The sequence below is a fragment of the Typopeltis vanoorti genome, chromosome 12, assembly GCF_054136105.1.
Source record: "Typopeltis vanoorti isolate ZY-2024b chromosome 12, IOZ_Tvanoo_1.0, whole genome shotgun sequence".
Classification (NCBI taxonomy): domain Eukaryota; kingdom Metazoa; phylum Arthropoda; class Arachnida; order Uropygi; family Thelyphonidae; genus Typopeltis; species Typopeltis vanoorti.
The window spans coordinates 18154507-18168701 of record NC_143560.1 but is presented as its reverse complement, the minus strand read 5'-3'; the positions used below and the strand labels follow the sequence as shown (position 1 = coordinate 18168701).

Here is a 14195-nt window from a genome sequence, read left to right as displayed (position 1 = left end):
GTATGTGTGGGTTTTCTAAAAACTGAAAATGATAAGGAACCATCTGGAAGACGTGTGATAAGTGTATCCAGGAAGGGCAGACAGTTATTAGCTTCCAGTTCCATTGTAAAGTGGATTTTGGGATGTTGGCTATTTAAATGTGCTAAGAATATTTCCAATGTCTCTGGGCCATGTGGCCAAATAGCAAGCACATCGTCAACATAGCATAGCCAAAGTGTTGGTTTGAGAGTGGTTGTATTGATTGCTAGTTTTTCCAGGTGTTCCATGTAAAAGTTGGCTGGGGGGGGGGGGGGCATGGCTGTGCTGTCCCATCTATTTGTTTGTATATTTTCCCTTTCCATGTGAAATATCCTGCATGTAGTGTGAATTTGAATAGTTCAAATATATCAGGGGGGAAGTGTGACTTCAGTAGATTGAGGGTTTCTATTAGTGGTACATTTGTGAATAAGATATATTTGAACTATTCAAATTCACAATACATACAGGATGTTTCACATGGAAAGGGAAAATATACAAACAAATAGATGGGACAGTCATGGGCTCCCCCCCCTTCCCCCAGACAACTTTTACATGGAACACCTGGAAAAACTAGCAATCAATACAGCCACTCTCAAACCAACACTTTGGCTATGCTATGTTGATGATGTGCTTGCTATTTGGCCACATGGCCCAGAGACAGTGGAAACATTCTTAGTGCATTTAAATAGCCAACATCCAAAAATCCACTTTACAATGGAACTGGAAACTAATAACTGTCTGCCCTTCCTTGATACACTTATCACACGTCTTCCAGATGGTTCCGTATCATTTTCAGTTTTTAGAAAATCCACACATACAGGAGATACTTACACAAACAATCACACCATCATCCTTCTCAACAATATGGCATTTTAAAAACGCTAACCTATAGAGCAAGAGCAATCTGTTCCAATGACAATGCTCTTGCTGCTGAACTGGCTCACTTATGCCTTCCTGGCCATAATCCACATTAGATAAACAAAATACTAAACGTTCCTAAGAAACCCCTCCCACCATCCACCACAGCAAACACAACAAAACAGTTACCATCCCATACATTAAAGGCACATCCGAAAAGATTTCAAGAATTCTTAATAAACATAAACTACACACTACATTCAGACCATATAGCAAATTAGCAACCCTTATCCACTCACCCAAGGTCAGCATTTCCTCTTTATCACATCCAGGAGTCTACCAAGTACCCTGCTCACGTAATCAAGCCTACTACGGTCAAACAGGAAGAACTGTGAACATCCGCATCAGCGAACACAAAAGATACGTCCGGAATTATCACTATGGCAAGTCGGGACTAGCAGATCATGCTCTGGATACCCTTGCACACAGGATCAACTGGAAAAATACAAAAGTACTATACAGAAGCTCTTACAAGTCGGAGAGATTGTTCTTAGAGGCGACAGAAGCCCTGAAACACACTCCAAATCTCAACAAATATGGCTGTATTAACTTGCCTGAGATCTGGGAGACAGTCATCTTAAGAAAAAACTAGTACCTTTTTTTTTTTTTTTTTTTTTTTTTTTTTTAAGGACTCTAGTCTTATGTAATAGCTACATTTTTTTTTTTTCCAGATAGAGGGCGCCAAAAAATCAGGACTCTAGTCTTTGTGTTGCTGCTACAATTTTGTTTAACTAGTCCGTTGATTACACCATGTTGTTATAGTCTCGCGTATTGTGACAAACTGTGTTTTTATGCTCTGAAGATGCTGGTTATAACACCAGCGAAATATCAGCAATAAAATTATTTATTTAGTTTCTGTGTTCTAATATATACCGTTAAAAAATTAAACAATCAGTATATAGTGTCTACTTGAATAATGAATGAATGAGGATGCACTTACAATATGAGATTTAGCCAATCAAACTGCATTCTGTGCTTGCTTAAACCTGTACAACAAGCCTGTACAAGGAATAAGGGCAAACAGTGAAAAGCTAGCAACTGGAACAAATTCCAACTGAACAGCAGCAGAATTCAAGAATTCCTTATCAACATATGGAGTATCAATGGAAAAGTAGCGGAATTGGCAAGAGAATTAGAGGAGTACCATGTTAACATAATTGCTGTTACTGAAACAAAAATAGGTGAAATTCTTCTAAATTACAAATACAAGATGTTATATTTGGGCAACTGTAACCAGGAAGTACCTACTGGATTTCTGTTCAAGACATGAACGTCATTACTAATACCATGTTCCAACATAAAGATGTGCACAAATGTGAATTTGTGCACATCTTTACAATGGAAGACACAAGAAATAAGAAATTGATATCTTCATGCCATGGGTGAAGGGATTTGAAATAGGAAGTGATGACCGTTTAGTTTGAGCAGGATTAAAATTAATTTCATACCGAAGAGAGAAACATGTATAAAAGTATAAAAAGACCCAACATTACACAATTTTCAGAAAAAAAGAAAAAAAAAAAAAAAGAAAAAGAAAATAAATAGAAGACTAAAAATGAAATCAGGCTTGGAGACAGTCACAGAACTCTGAAGGTAACATTGATTGCTTCAGCTAGAAAGACAGCTGTGAAGTTATCAGCAAAGACAGAAAAATCAAAAACTGCACAGCGAGTTCAAGAAGTAAAAAGACATTGAAGGAAAAGAAAAAAAAGTGTACTGAAAGTTTCTGACAAATAAGTTAACATGTGCACACACAGAGAGAGAAAGAGAATATACAGAAAAAAATGTAAGAGAGCAAAGCACTGTGTAAAACAAGCCAAACAAAAATCATGACAAACTGTAAGAACACAGAAAATAAATATCAGTAAGGCAGCAAAATATTTTGGAGACTATTGAAAAAGTTTAGAAACTGAGGAAAGAATAGTGTAAAAGTAATCAGTGATGAGAATGGGGACATGAAAACTGAAGATAAAGATGTTGAAAGTTTATTTTTCACTTGGTTAGACTATAATAAATTTAGTTTAATCCTTTATCCAAGTGTGAGCAAACAAAGTTTGCACCTGAAAATATCTTCAGGACTGGGGTAAGGTAGTACAACACCGGGCAACTCGCAGCAAAGGTGGACCAAGCTAACATCACTCCTATCTCGTATCTCCCATAATGCAAAACACATCTCCTTGCAGATATGTATAATGTTATGCATTAATGTATAATGTTATGCATAGGTAAAGATGACCTCGGCATTGCTTCTGCCTGGTATCTCCTCTACTAGACCTGACTCCCACTGAAGAGACCTCAATAAAGGTCGAAACTAGTCTGGGTAGTGGCCCTTCCCTTAATGCATAACATTAGACATATCCGCAAGGAGATGTGTTTTGCATTATGGGAGATACTGATATAGGAGTGATGTTAGCTTAGTCCGCCTTTGCTATGAGTTGCCTGGTGTTGTACTACCTTACCCCAGTCCTGAAAAAATTTTCAGGCGCAAACTTTGTTTGCTCACACATGGATAAAGGGTTAAACTAAATTTATTATAGTCTAACCAAGTGAAAAATAAACTTTCAACATCTTTCTCTAAATGGCTTAGATATTCTATGATTAGTTGTTTTTAAGAAAATATGAGATTTCAAATTTTAACATTATTTTATTCAACTTACTTTTAATAAATTTAGTTTAATCCTTTATCCAAGTGTGAGCAAACAAAGTTTGCACCTGAAAGTATCTTCAGGACTAGGGTAAGGTGGTACAACACCGGGCAACTCGTTGCAAAGGTAGAGCAAGCTTACATCACTCCTATCTACTTTCAACATCTTTCTCTAAATCCAGAGTAATTTAATAAAAAAGGTGGCACACCTTTTGGCAACTCCTATAGGTAAAGATGACCTCAGCATTGCTTCTGCCTGGTATCTCCTCTACTAGACCTGGATCCCACTGAAGAGACCTCAATAAAGGTCGAAACTAGTCTGGGTACTGGCCCTTCCCTTAATGCATAACATTATACATATCTGCAAGGAGATGTGTTTTGCATTATGGGAGATACGAGATAGGAGTGATGTTAGCTTGGTCCACCTTTGCTACGAGTTGCCTGGTGTTGTACTACCTTACCCCAGTCCTGAAGATATTTTCAGGCGCAAACTTTGTTTGCTCACACTTGAATAAAGGATTAAACTAAATTTATGAAGATAAAGATATTCTAGAAATTTGAAAGCAAAAAAATCTCAAAAACTAAAATGTGGAAAGGAAGCAGAGAGTAGATGATATTCAACCAGAGACATTCAAATATGGAGGTATAAAAGCTTTCCAGTGCTGCCCTATGTAATTCAGAAGACCTAATCAGAAGGTTGAATTCTGGATGATGAGCTCTAATAGGACAGATGCATGAAAAGGGAAATAAAACAGAATATAAGAATTACTAACAATGTTCCATATTTAATATTCTGAGTAAGATTTATGCAATCATACTTGAGAATAAGTTAAAAAAAATTGTGTAAGAGAAACTTAAAGAAGAACAAGCTGGATTTGGGCCAAACAGATGATATCAATGAAAGATCTGGAAAAGGCATGACAATATGACAAGGTACCAAGAGAACAGCTGTTCAAGATTTTATAATTATATGATGTAAATGAGAGACCTTATATCGAGCAATATGTAATCTATATCCAAGTTGTAAGTCAGGATGGTTTCATGTAAAATCAGGTGTAGGACAGTATTTCACAGTATCATCACCATTATTCATTATCTATACAGATCACATTATAAATTAAAGTGGCATTAAACCTGACTTTAAAATTGGAGATGTTAATCTATGTTCTTTATGCTACACAGATGATGTTATACTTTTCTATAAATCTACAAGTCTGCAGAATTCCTTAATTAAATTAAATCAGTGTGTGACAAACATGAAATGAAAATTCCAATAAAAAGACAAAGATTATGAAAATAGCAACATTGAAAACATCAGCAGCATCTGTAGGAAACATACAAGTAAAACATTGCAACTGTTTATGCATAATTTTTAGTAAAGATGGCAAATAAATATGGATTGTAATAAAATACTAAGTAGCTGTATACAAGACTGTGCTTAAACCGATTTTAACTTACAGATCTTGAAAGCTGAGTCAGAAATAAAACAGTTATTCAAAGCCTGAGGACTACAGAGAAAAATTTTCCAAACAATTATTAGAGTAAAAAGATAATGCCCAGACAGAATTTTATTAAAAATGAAGATATTACTAAAGAATTCAGGAATGTGCGAGTAGGGCTAATCTCAGGTGGTATGGTCACTAAAAGAGAATGGAAAAGGAAAGCTTAGAAAAATGGTATTGTTTGATGCCAGGATGGAAAGTAAAAGACCTAGAGAAAGACCAAGATATAAATAGATTGATTCATATAGTAGAAGACCAAAATATAAGCTCTAATAATACTGAAATACTTTCAGATAACAAATTAATTTGGAGGAAAACTGCCAACTGGATGTTAGTAACAAAACAATCTTTTCATGTATTAGTATCCTGTTCTGCTTATGGGTACATATCAGAAATATGATGATGATTCAATTAGATGATTTTTATCAAAACTGATGAAACAAATAAAACTGACTATAATGGATCCAAAAATGGCTGAATATAATGGATCCAAAAATGAATCTTTGTGATAGCAAATGGTATTACTATATACAAAAATGCTATTAGAAAATGCATCTTTTTTTTTTGTTTGTTTCTTTACGACTATTTCTGCTCATTTCCTTATTCTTTATTATGCATTAACATCATTGTGTATTTGTAATTCAACTAGGGCATGTAATGCACAGGAGGTTTTTACCTTCCCCTCTTCACACTTAAAATGGATAAATTATAGATTACAACTGGTAATGTTTTTTTTGTTTTTTTAATGCAAAACCCACCTGCAAAAAAGGCTGTTGGTACATTATTATTATCATTGCACGGGCACCTCCATTGAGTCCTAAGACTCATCATGGGAGACCCACACTATTGACATAATATGCATCGTACCTCTACTTGGAACCATTAACAGATAAAGCACCCATTCCATTCATTCAGCACTCCCCAAGTGAAAAATCTAGTCCTCATACCCTTGGCTAACCACACTCTTACCCAACTTCTAAGGATGACCTCTTGTTCTAAACCCCCCCCCCTCCCTCTAGCAAAGTGCTGAAATATTTTGTTTGTATTAATCCTATAAAATCTTTTAAGCGACTTAATTATTTTTATCATATCCCCCCTTTTTTTTTACCTATCAACCAACTGTTGCAATCCACAAACCAGGTAGAATCATATTAAAAATGAAGATATTACTAAGGAACTCAGGAATATACAAGCAGAGCTAATCTCAGGTGGTTACTTAAACAAAATGAAAAAGGAAAGGTTAGAAAAATGGTGTTGCTTGATGCCAGGATTGCAAGTAAAAGACTCTCTGAATATCTCCCTTCAAATTATTTCCTATAACATTTATGTGCAAATTAAACAGCAGTGATCCAAGCTCAGAGTCCTGTGGCACACACCACTAGCCACCTGCCTTTTCCTGGATTCTGCTCCTCCATATACTACTTTTTGGTATCCGTTCATCAGCCATCCTTTTATCCATATCACCATTTTCAGATCCATCCCCATTTGTTGCAGTTTGCATAACAGCAGCCCATGTGTTATCCTGTCAAATGCCTTTGCAAAATCAGGCAGTATCATCGTGTAGCCATTCCCTTTATCCAACTCAGCTGTTACTATATTATGAAATGTTAGTAAATTACCAAGGCAAGACACAAATCACTGTGATTTACATTAGCAAATAAGCTAAGGTAATCTGGAAAATAAAGATTAAATATTGAAATTTGCAAGCTCCAGTTCAGGCCTCCTGTGGCTGATTAAAAAAAAAATGATAATAAATAAATAAATAAAAACAAGTATCTGGCTTATGGTTGGTTGAGTGGTTACTGTATCTGATCTCAAGCAGCAGGTTGTAAGCTGAAATCCCTCTCAGAACATAAGTGTTTCATGAATTTCTTCACATCATAGTTGAATTTTATAATCCAGTGTGAGACCACAGTTACATATCAGATTATGGTCTATGGGGAGCAGCAATGAAGAATTACAGTAGCACAGGAATTCTGAATCACTATATACTGTTTGTAGCGCTATTGTTTCTTCTGCAAAATACTGCCAATTTTTCATAGCCTATTTTTTTTATTTTATTTTATAGTCTTATGCAACAAATGATAAATAGAAGCAATTGTATTAAACACTACTGAAATCCTAAATATGATTTATAATTTTTCTTCATTTTTTTTTATATAACAAGGTATTAAAATGTTATGTTCATTTAAAAAGTTTAATTTCTTAATCATCTTAGAATGAATTAAAAATTGGTGGGGGTTCAAACCCACCAATTTTTAATGATGAGTTGCTTTCTCAACTAGAAAATTCTTCAGACACCATTGAGTCTTTTAGGAAATAAATAAGTATTATGTAAAGAATTTCATGCAATGATTAAATAACAGTGGATTAATCTATATGTAGTCAGAAAATACTGTTGTGACCCCCTAGCTTGGTCTGATAGGTCTCTTATCTGTCTAATTGTTTTTTTTCTAAAGGTAACCGACATTAATTTTTTGGGGAGTCTTGTTGTATCTCAACTAGTATTTTCACTCTATAGTTAGTGTTAAGATAACACCTTATAAGGTGTTATCTTAACACTAACTTAAGGTGTTATCTATAAGGTGTTAAGATGTTATCTATATGTTAGGTGTTATCTATAAGGTGTTATCTATTAGGTGTTATATGTTAGGTGTTAGGTGTTATCTATAAGGTGTTAAGGTGTTAAGATAACACCTTAACACCTTATAGCTAGTGTTAAGATAAGTTGCAGTCACTACTTATTCAAGTGGAATTGTGCCTAACAGACATTAGTAGAAAGTACATCATATTATCTGTATTATTCTATAGGTTCTCATTAATCAGTTCACTCCCTTATCAACATAGAGAATATTTATTTTTACCCTGCGCCACTCTATGTCTAGATGATATTAAATATAACTTCAAGGAATAATTAATTAATAGGCACAATAACACTCAACTTCCTTAAACAAAGAATCCCATAAATTTTTTGAAAATTTTTTTCAAAAAAAAAACTTTTCAAAAGTTTCTCTTACACAGAAGTGGCCGTGGTTAATTAGTCACTCTCTTTACTTTTGGTTTTCCCGCAAAGATCTGATTAGTTTAATGAATGGTACAGTGAGGTGAAATTCAGGCAAGCACGTGAATTTACACAATATAAAAAAAAAACATTTATTATTCTAAATTAACACAATGCAAAATATTATCTTTACTGAGAATAAAATAACTCATTCAATTTACTTTCTCCTTAGATTAAGTTATACAGTCACAATAATATTAGAATCAATTCTATCTCTCCTCTCAATTCTAAGTTGCACAAATAAAGACAATATGAAACTCCAATTCAATCTCCCAGCACAATTATATGAGTAGGATACAATCTTCTACTTTACTCAGAAACTATAACGTTCTTTTGACTTTACGTAAGAAGCCTTATCATAAAGCAAAACTTATTGTATACACTACATACTTCATATGTCTATTGTTCAATTTAAACTTAGCACGTTAATTCAAACTCTTCTATACTCTGTAATACAAAACTCTTAAGGGCACTTAATATTTCACATGATATTCATATAATTAAACTTCTTAATATAATAGATTTAATTCAGAACTAATATCCCACTAGCATAACACATTCACAAGGAACAATCCTTTCTTAATTACCCTTTTAAAAAGAATTTTCTAGGAACACCTTATGGAAAACATAATCACTCATTTCCACAAGATAATTAATTTTTCATCTAATGTCCTCTGGTTCTAGACACGTTCTTTAGGAACAAATTGATGCCTCGACTTTCTTTCATAATAGAGTCTGTACACAAATCACTATTCATTTCCATGGTTAATGTAGTCACAAAATGGAATCAAAATTCTCTTACCGCATTCAGACGACTTATGGAACATCTCGGTTGTGGATTACTTCAATCTTCTAGGGTGATTTCTCAGAAGAAAAATGAATGTCTCTCAACAGTCTCTTTAGTTCTGGCATACACAGCAATTTCAGGATACGTAGCATGAGTGCTTCCTCGTCATCAGCATGGCCTGTTATCACTACAGATTTCCGGATTATTAAGCTGCATGTCCTTGGATTTCTCGGAACGCTTCTCGGGCATCACCTACTCGGACTTAGTTTTCGGTCAAGTACAATTTCAGCAGTATCAATCTTGTGTCTTAGAGTATGATGACTCGAGCCTAAGACTCCGAGCTACAAACATCAGTGATTCATCTGGGACAACACATCTCGGACGAAAGTCAGGAACAAGAGAGTGCTCCAGGGTCAGGTAATAATCTTTTATATCTTCCGCCATTCTTGTTCATTGGATATGCTCACATATCAAATCAGCTATCGTACTGTCACTCACAAGCGCCAAATAGTACTCTGGTGGCCGAGATATTAATTTTGCGTGAAGTGCAGCGCTGTCAATACGTCTGGCAGACAATCTACACACCATGAACACGACTTGCAATATTCGTTACATGTGTATTGCCGTAGGCAGCTTTACTTCCAAACAAAGTATCTAGATCCATTGGCATTTGCTTAAGGTACAAAATAGACAACAGAATCAGCAAAGCTGGTATCGTGGGAAGTCAATTGAATAAATTCATATGGAATAAGAAAGAAATTAGTCGGAACACTAAATTAGCTGTATACAAGACTGTGTTCAAACCAATTTTAACTTATGGATCTGAGAGCTGGGTCAGAAGTAAAATACTTGACCAAAGACTAGAGACCGCAGATATGAGAGTCCTGAGAAAGATTAGAGGCGTGAACAGATGGCATCAATGGCAATATCATATTAAAAATGAGGATATTAGGAAAGAACTTGACATTGTCAGCATCCAGGAATGCGTTAACAGAGCTAATCTCAGATGGTATGGTCACTTAAATAGAATGGGAGAGGAAAGATTAGCAAAACAAGTGTTCTCTGCCAGGTTGGCAGGAAAACGACCCAGAGGAAGACCAAGATATAGGTGGATTGATACGGTACAAAGTGCCTTAGACGATAGAAATATAAGATCTGATAATGTTGGAGTCTTGACAAGTAACAGACTGATTTGGAGGAAAATTGTAGATAGGAAGTTAGTAATGATGTAATTTTTTCATGTAGTACTGTCATATCCTGTACACCCCTTGAGGGTACATGGCAGGAATTTGATGATGATGATGATGATGATGACAAAATTTGTCAAATAATACACATTCTTAACTTTTAAGATGGAAGTGAATTTATAGATTTAAAGTATAATGCATTATTTAATTTAACAGTATCTTTCCTGATTAACACTTTGTCTTAGGGGAATGGTGAACTTGTTAAATCGAGAATGATAAGCAATTAATTCATGAATTCGTTTATTCACGATTTAACAATACTAAATATTATTTTAAACATTATTAACATTCATTCATTAAAAACAGCAAGAACGAATAATCTGTATATCAAATTAATATTCTGCGATTAAAAAAATGTCTCACCCTTACTTTAGCAAACACTATAATAAATTACTAGAAAGTAGTGTGAAGTCTTGCATGCACAATGCCAATCAAAAATTCATATGATAAGTGCTCTCTCTCTCTCTGAGTTCTCTATAGTGAGAGTCAATTGTGTGTGCAAGCAGATTAGTAATTTACATTAAAGCAATGGTGCTATATGTGTGTATAATTTCTTAATACTACCCTCTTTAAATGAAAGAATGCCATAAAAATATCAAAGGGAATTAACAACAATTGAAACAATAACAAGAATAGTTTATATTCATAGCAAGACAGCACTCCTACTCTCCAACCAATAGGCCATGGGTTCAAACCCCCGAGTATGTGTGAATGTTCATCAATGTCTTTAGGTACAGTAATTTTATAGTTCACTTGATGGAAAGTGATTTATGATTTCATTTTGAACTGTAAATACAAGAATATTAACAGTTCAAAATAATAATTAAAAAATAAATAAAACTAAAATTAAAAACGAATCATATTTATACAGCGAATATATGCAAGTGTCAATTTTTTAAATGAATGAACAAAAAATGTGGCATGAACATTTGGGCTTCTGATGTGACTTATATAATTATTGGTGCTAACCCAAGTCATAAGAGTGGTAGTTAGGAAGCAAGACATAATGTAATTTACTATATATTACTACAAATTATTTTTCCTTCGCTCTCTCTCACACACACAAACAAATTAAATACTGATTGCTCATAAAAAAAACTAATACAAACTTACTTCGACAACAGAGGGCCATTCCACTTCTCTATGGATATACAATCACGTAGAGGAAACTGAAACCAAAAATTGTAAACAATAAATAATAACCAGACAAAATGCAAAAGTGAAAACAGATAAAATAATTTTTAAAAATAAACATCATACCTTTAGCAACGGATAGCTCACATCTGTAGGATCAAATACTACTGACTTAGAACAAACTTTTAATCTACCTTCTTGCTTTCTGCAACAAACAATATTGAGCAATTACTAATTTGCCTTAATATATCTTGCTTTAACTTTCATTTTAAGTTCGCTAAAATCTGAATAGAAGTCTGTGTTTTACAGTGCTGATGGAGATCTTATAGTTGACTCACCCACTATAACAGAAAAATAACTGTTATAGAAAAATTACAATAACAAACCCAAAAGTCCAGGGCAAAGCCCAATAGCTAATGCTATATAAAAAGACATTCAATATAGCAAATGTCCCAATATAACACATTATTCCTTTGGTCTTAATGTTTGCTATAATGAGAGTCAATTATTCATATCACTATCCCATGCAACTTTATATAGGCCCAATGATCTCTTATAGCCAAATGACTTTTTTTCTTCAATTCACATGAAAACACAAGGAAATAAGTAAATATTTATAAATTTTCAGCCTGAATATTACAGGCCATCAGCAGTAGTGAAGTTAGTTAATGAAAAGGGAGAATGCAAACAATGGATTGATTTGAAACAGTGATAGCCACATGATGTTATACTTAAAACACAGTTTCATTTGTGCTACTGAAATCAAACCTTTCACCTATAAACATCTCTTTAGATGAAATGAAAGTTTTACAATCCTTTAGATGCAACAGTCAATCATTACTAAAGATAAGAGAGAGCCACAGTAGTTATGGATACTGCAAATTATAAAAGAAAAATGTATCTTTTATTACAGGATAGATCAACATACCAGGAATTGAATCACAACCCCACAAACAGACAACTCAGAAAATTAAACTCACTACTAGATGAAGTTGTAAGTCCATATGAAGACACCATAGAAAAACTTAAAATTTATTTTGCTAGAACCTCTTGGTTCTATGGTTTACTCTTCATCCAATTGTTGACTGTATAGATCCTTATCGCATAGCCAAATATTTAGCACATTATAAAAGCTCATATTAGTAATTCCCACTCTTTCATAAAACATTCATCAGATTTGCTAGATAAAGAGAAAAATATCTTCCTACAACCCACAGATCTAATGGTAAGCTTTGATAGAAAATCTCTCTCTCTCTCTCTTCACTGATATACCTCTAGAAGCTACACTACATCTACTCTCACAAGCATTTCCTGGAAGTGATAAAACTTACCTCACATAGACTCCACTGAGTCCATGTGAGATAAGTGTCCAACTACCCATGGACTGAAAGTGATAAAAATCTCACCTAGAATTAAAAGCATAATTTTATTATTTTCCTTTCAGTGTGTGACTTAGTTTCTTTATACCACTGAAGTCACAGGATATTCTCAGAATTATTGGGATACTAATGGAAGAGGTCTAATCCTTCCCTTTAAAGGAGATATAATACAAGATACTCAAATGATTTAGAATAGAAGATTGATGAAACAGAAGCTAAAGATTTAACTTTCTTAAGTATTAAGATTTACATATCTGGTTATAAGAGATTGTCAACACTCACAGCGATTAAGGTTGTACTTCAATGTATTTTAACCATATATTTATATCTTAAATGCTTATTGATTGAAAAATTTGGTGGGAGAGTGTTCTTAATGATGAAAACAAAATGTTTCTTAAAATGAATCATATGAACAAGCCAAGTAATCAGACAAAACTACCAGACAGGATGATTTTACCAGTGTATTATTTCAATTGCTAGAATGTGACATTTGCCTTGGTATTGGTAAAAAGTAACTTGTCTGAAGCAACTCTTAGCAAATACCGTTTTATTTATTTTTTTTAATACACCAATACTCTTTCTCAAATAAAAATATTAAAAATGAATCATTAAAACATGTTATTATTTAGAATTATGGCTGTGGATAGCTAATGTTATCTTCATAATCTAAAGGCTATGAGGCCAGTGTATTACGTCTGTTAAATGAATGTATTCTTCTGGTCAGTCCACCAGAAGAATGGTGGACTGACCAGATTTAAATATCTGGTCATTTTTTCATATTGCAGATGAAAAAGTTTTAAGGAGGAAAGCCTTCCATATGAGACCAGATGACTCACCTTCAGATGAAAAGCTCTCATAAGAATTCTTTATAAGAGAAGATCGAACTCGGGTTTTTCCAACTAAAGAGCACTGTTAACACTGACTGAGTTTCTGGCTATTAAAAAAGTGAATATATACACTACTTGATAACACCTACCTCAGGAAACTTACAAATATTTAATGTCTCTTGCAGCCATGCACATTAACAGGAAAAAATGCATCTTTCTTTCTTTCCTTATGAAGGAATAAATGATCTGAAGTTATTATTTATGTAGAAGGTTTTTTCTTTTGCTATGTTAAATAGTATTTCTTATGTTTCAAAGTATAATTATCATCTTTATGGAATAGAAGAACTAGAGAGTATTATTAGTTAATAATAAATAAAACAAGTAATAAAATAGCAACTCAGAGTTAAATTGCATATGACAACCAAAGTAATAAAAGTTTGATATTTTTTTAAACATACGACACATAATTCATTGTTGTATGTAGTTGAAAGTTATCTTGCTGATGATATGAAAGCAAATTTTTTAACATACACAGAGCTAAGATATATAATAAGTACTGCTAACTATAAGATCTATCATTCTATTTATCGGGCTATTAAAATAACTTCCTTGAAAAGATATTAAAAATAGTCTTTCTTATCACTGTGGAGCTACTTATATGTTCCTTTTTTACTCACC

The 14195-nt window shown here is 33.6% G+C and overlaps 1 protein-coding gene across 1 annotated transcript in view; it reads right to left on the bottom strand.

Moving 5' to 3' along the window:
• Nucleotides 1–14195, bottom strand: part of LOC150100611 (protein FAN-like) — a 477112-nt gene that overhangs the window by 434589 nt on the left and 28328 nt on the right. The window contains exons 3-4 of the mRNA XM_090401841.1: nucleotides 11438–11516; nucleotides 11291–11346 (exon numbers count right to left, since the gene is read on the bottom strand). Coding sequence (XP_090257967.1) covers nucleotides 11291–11346; nucleotides 11438–11516 — 135 coding nt within the window. The remainder of the gene's footprint in view (nucleotides 1–11290; nucleotides 11347–11437; nucleotides 11517–14195) is intronic.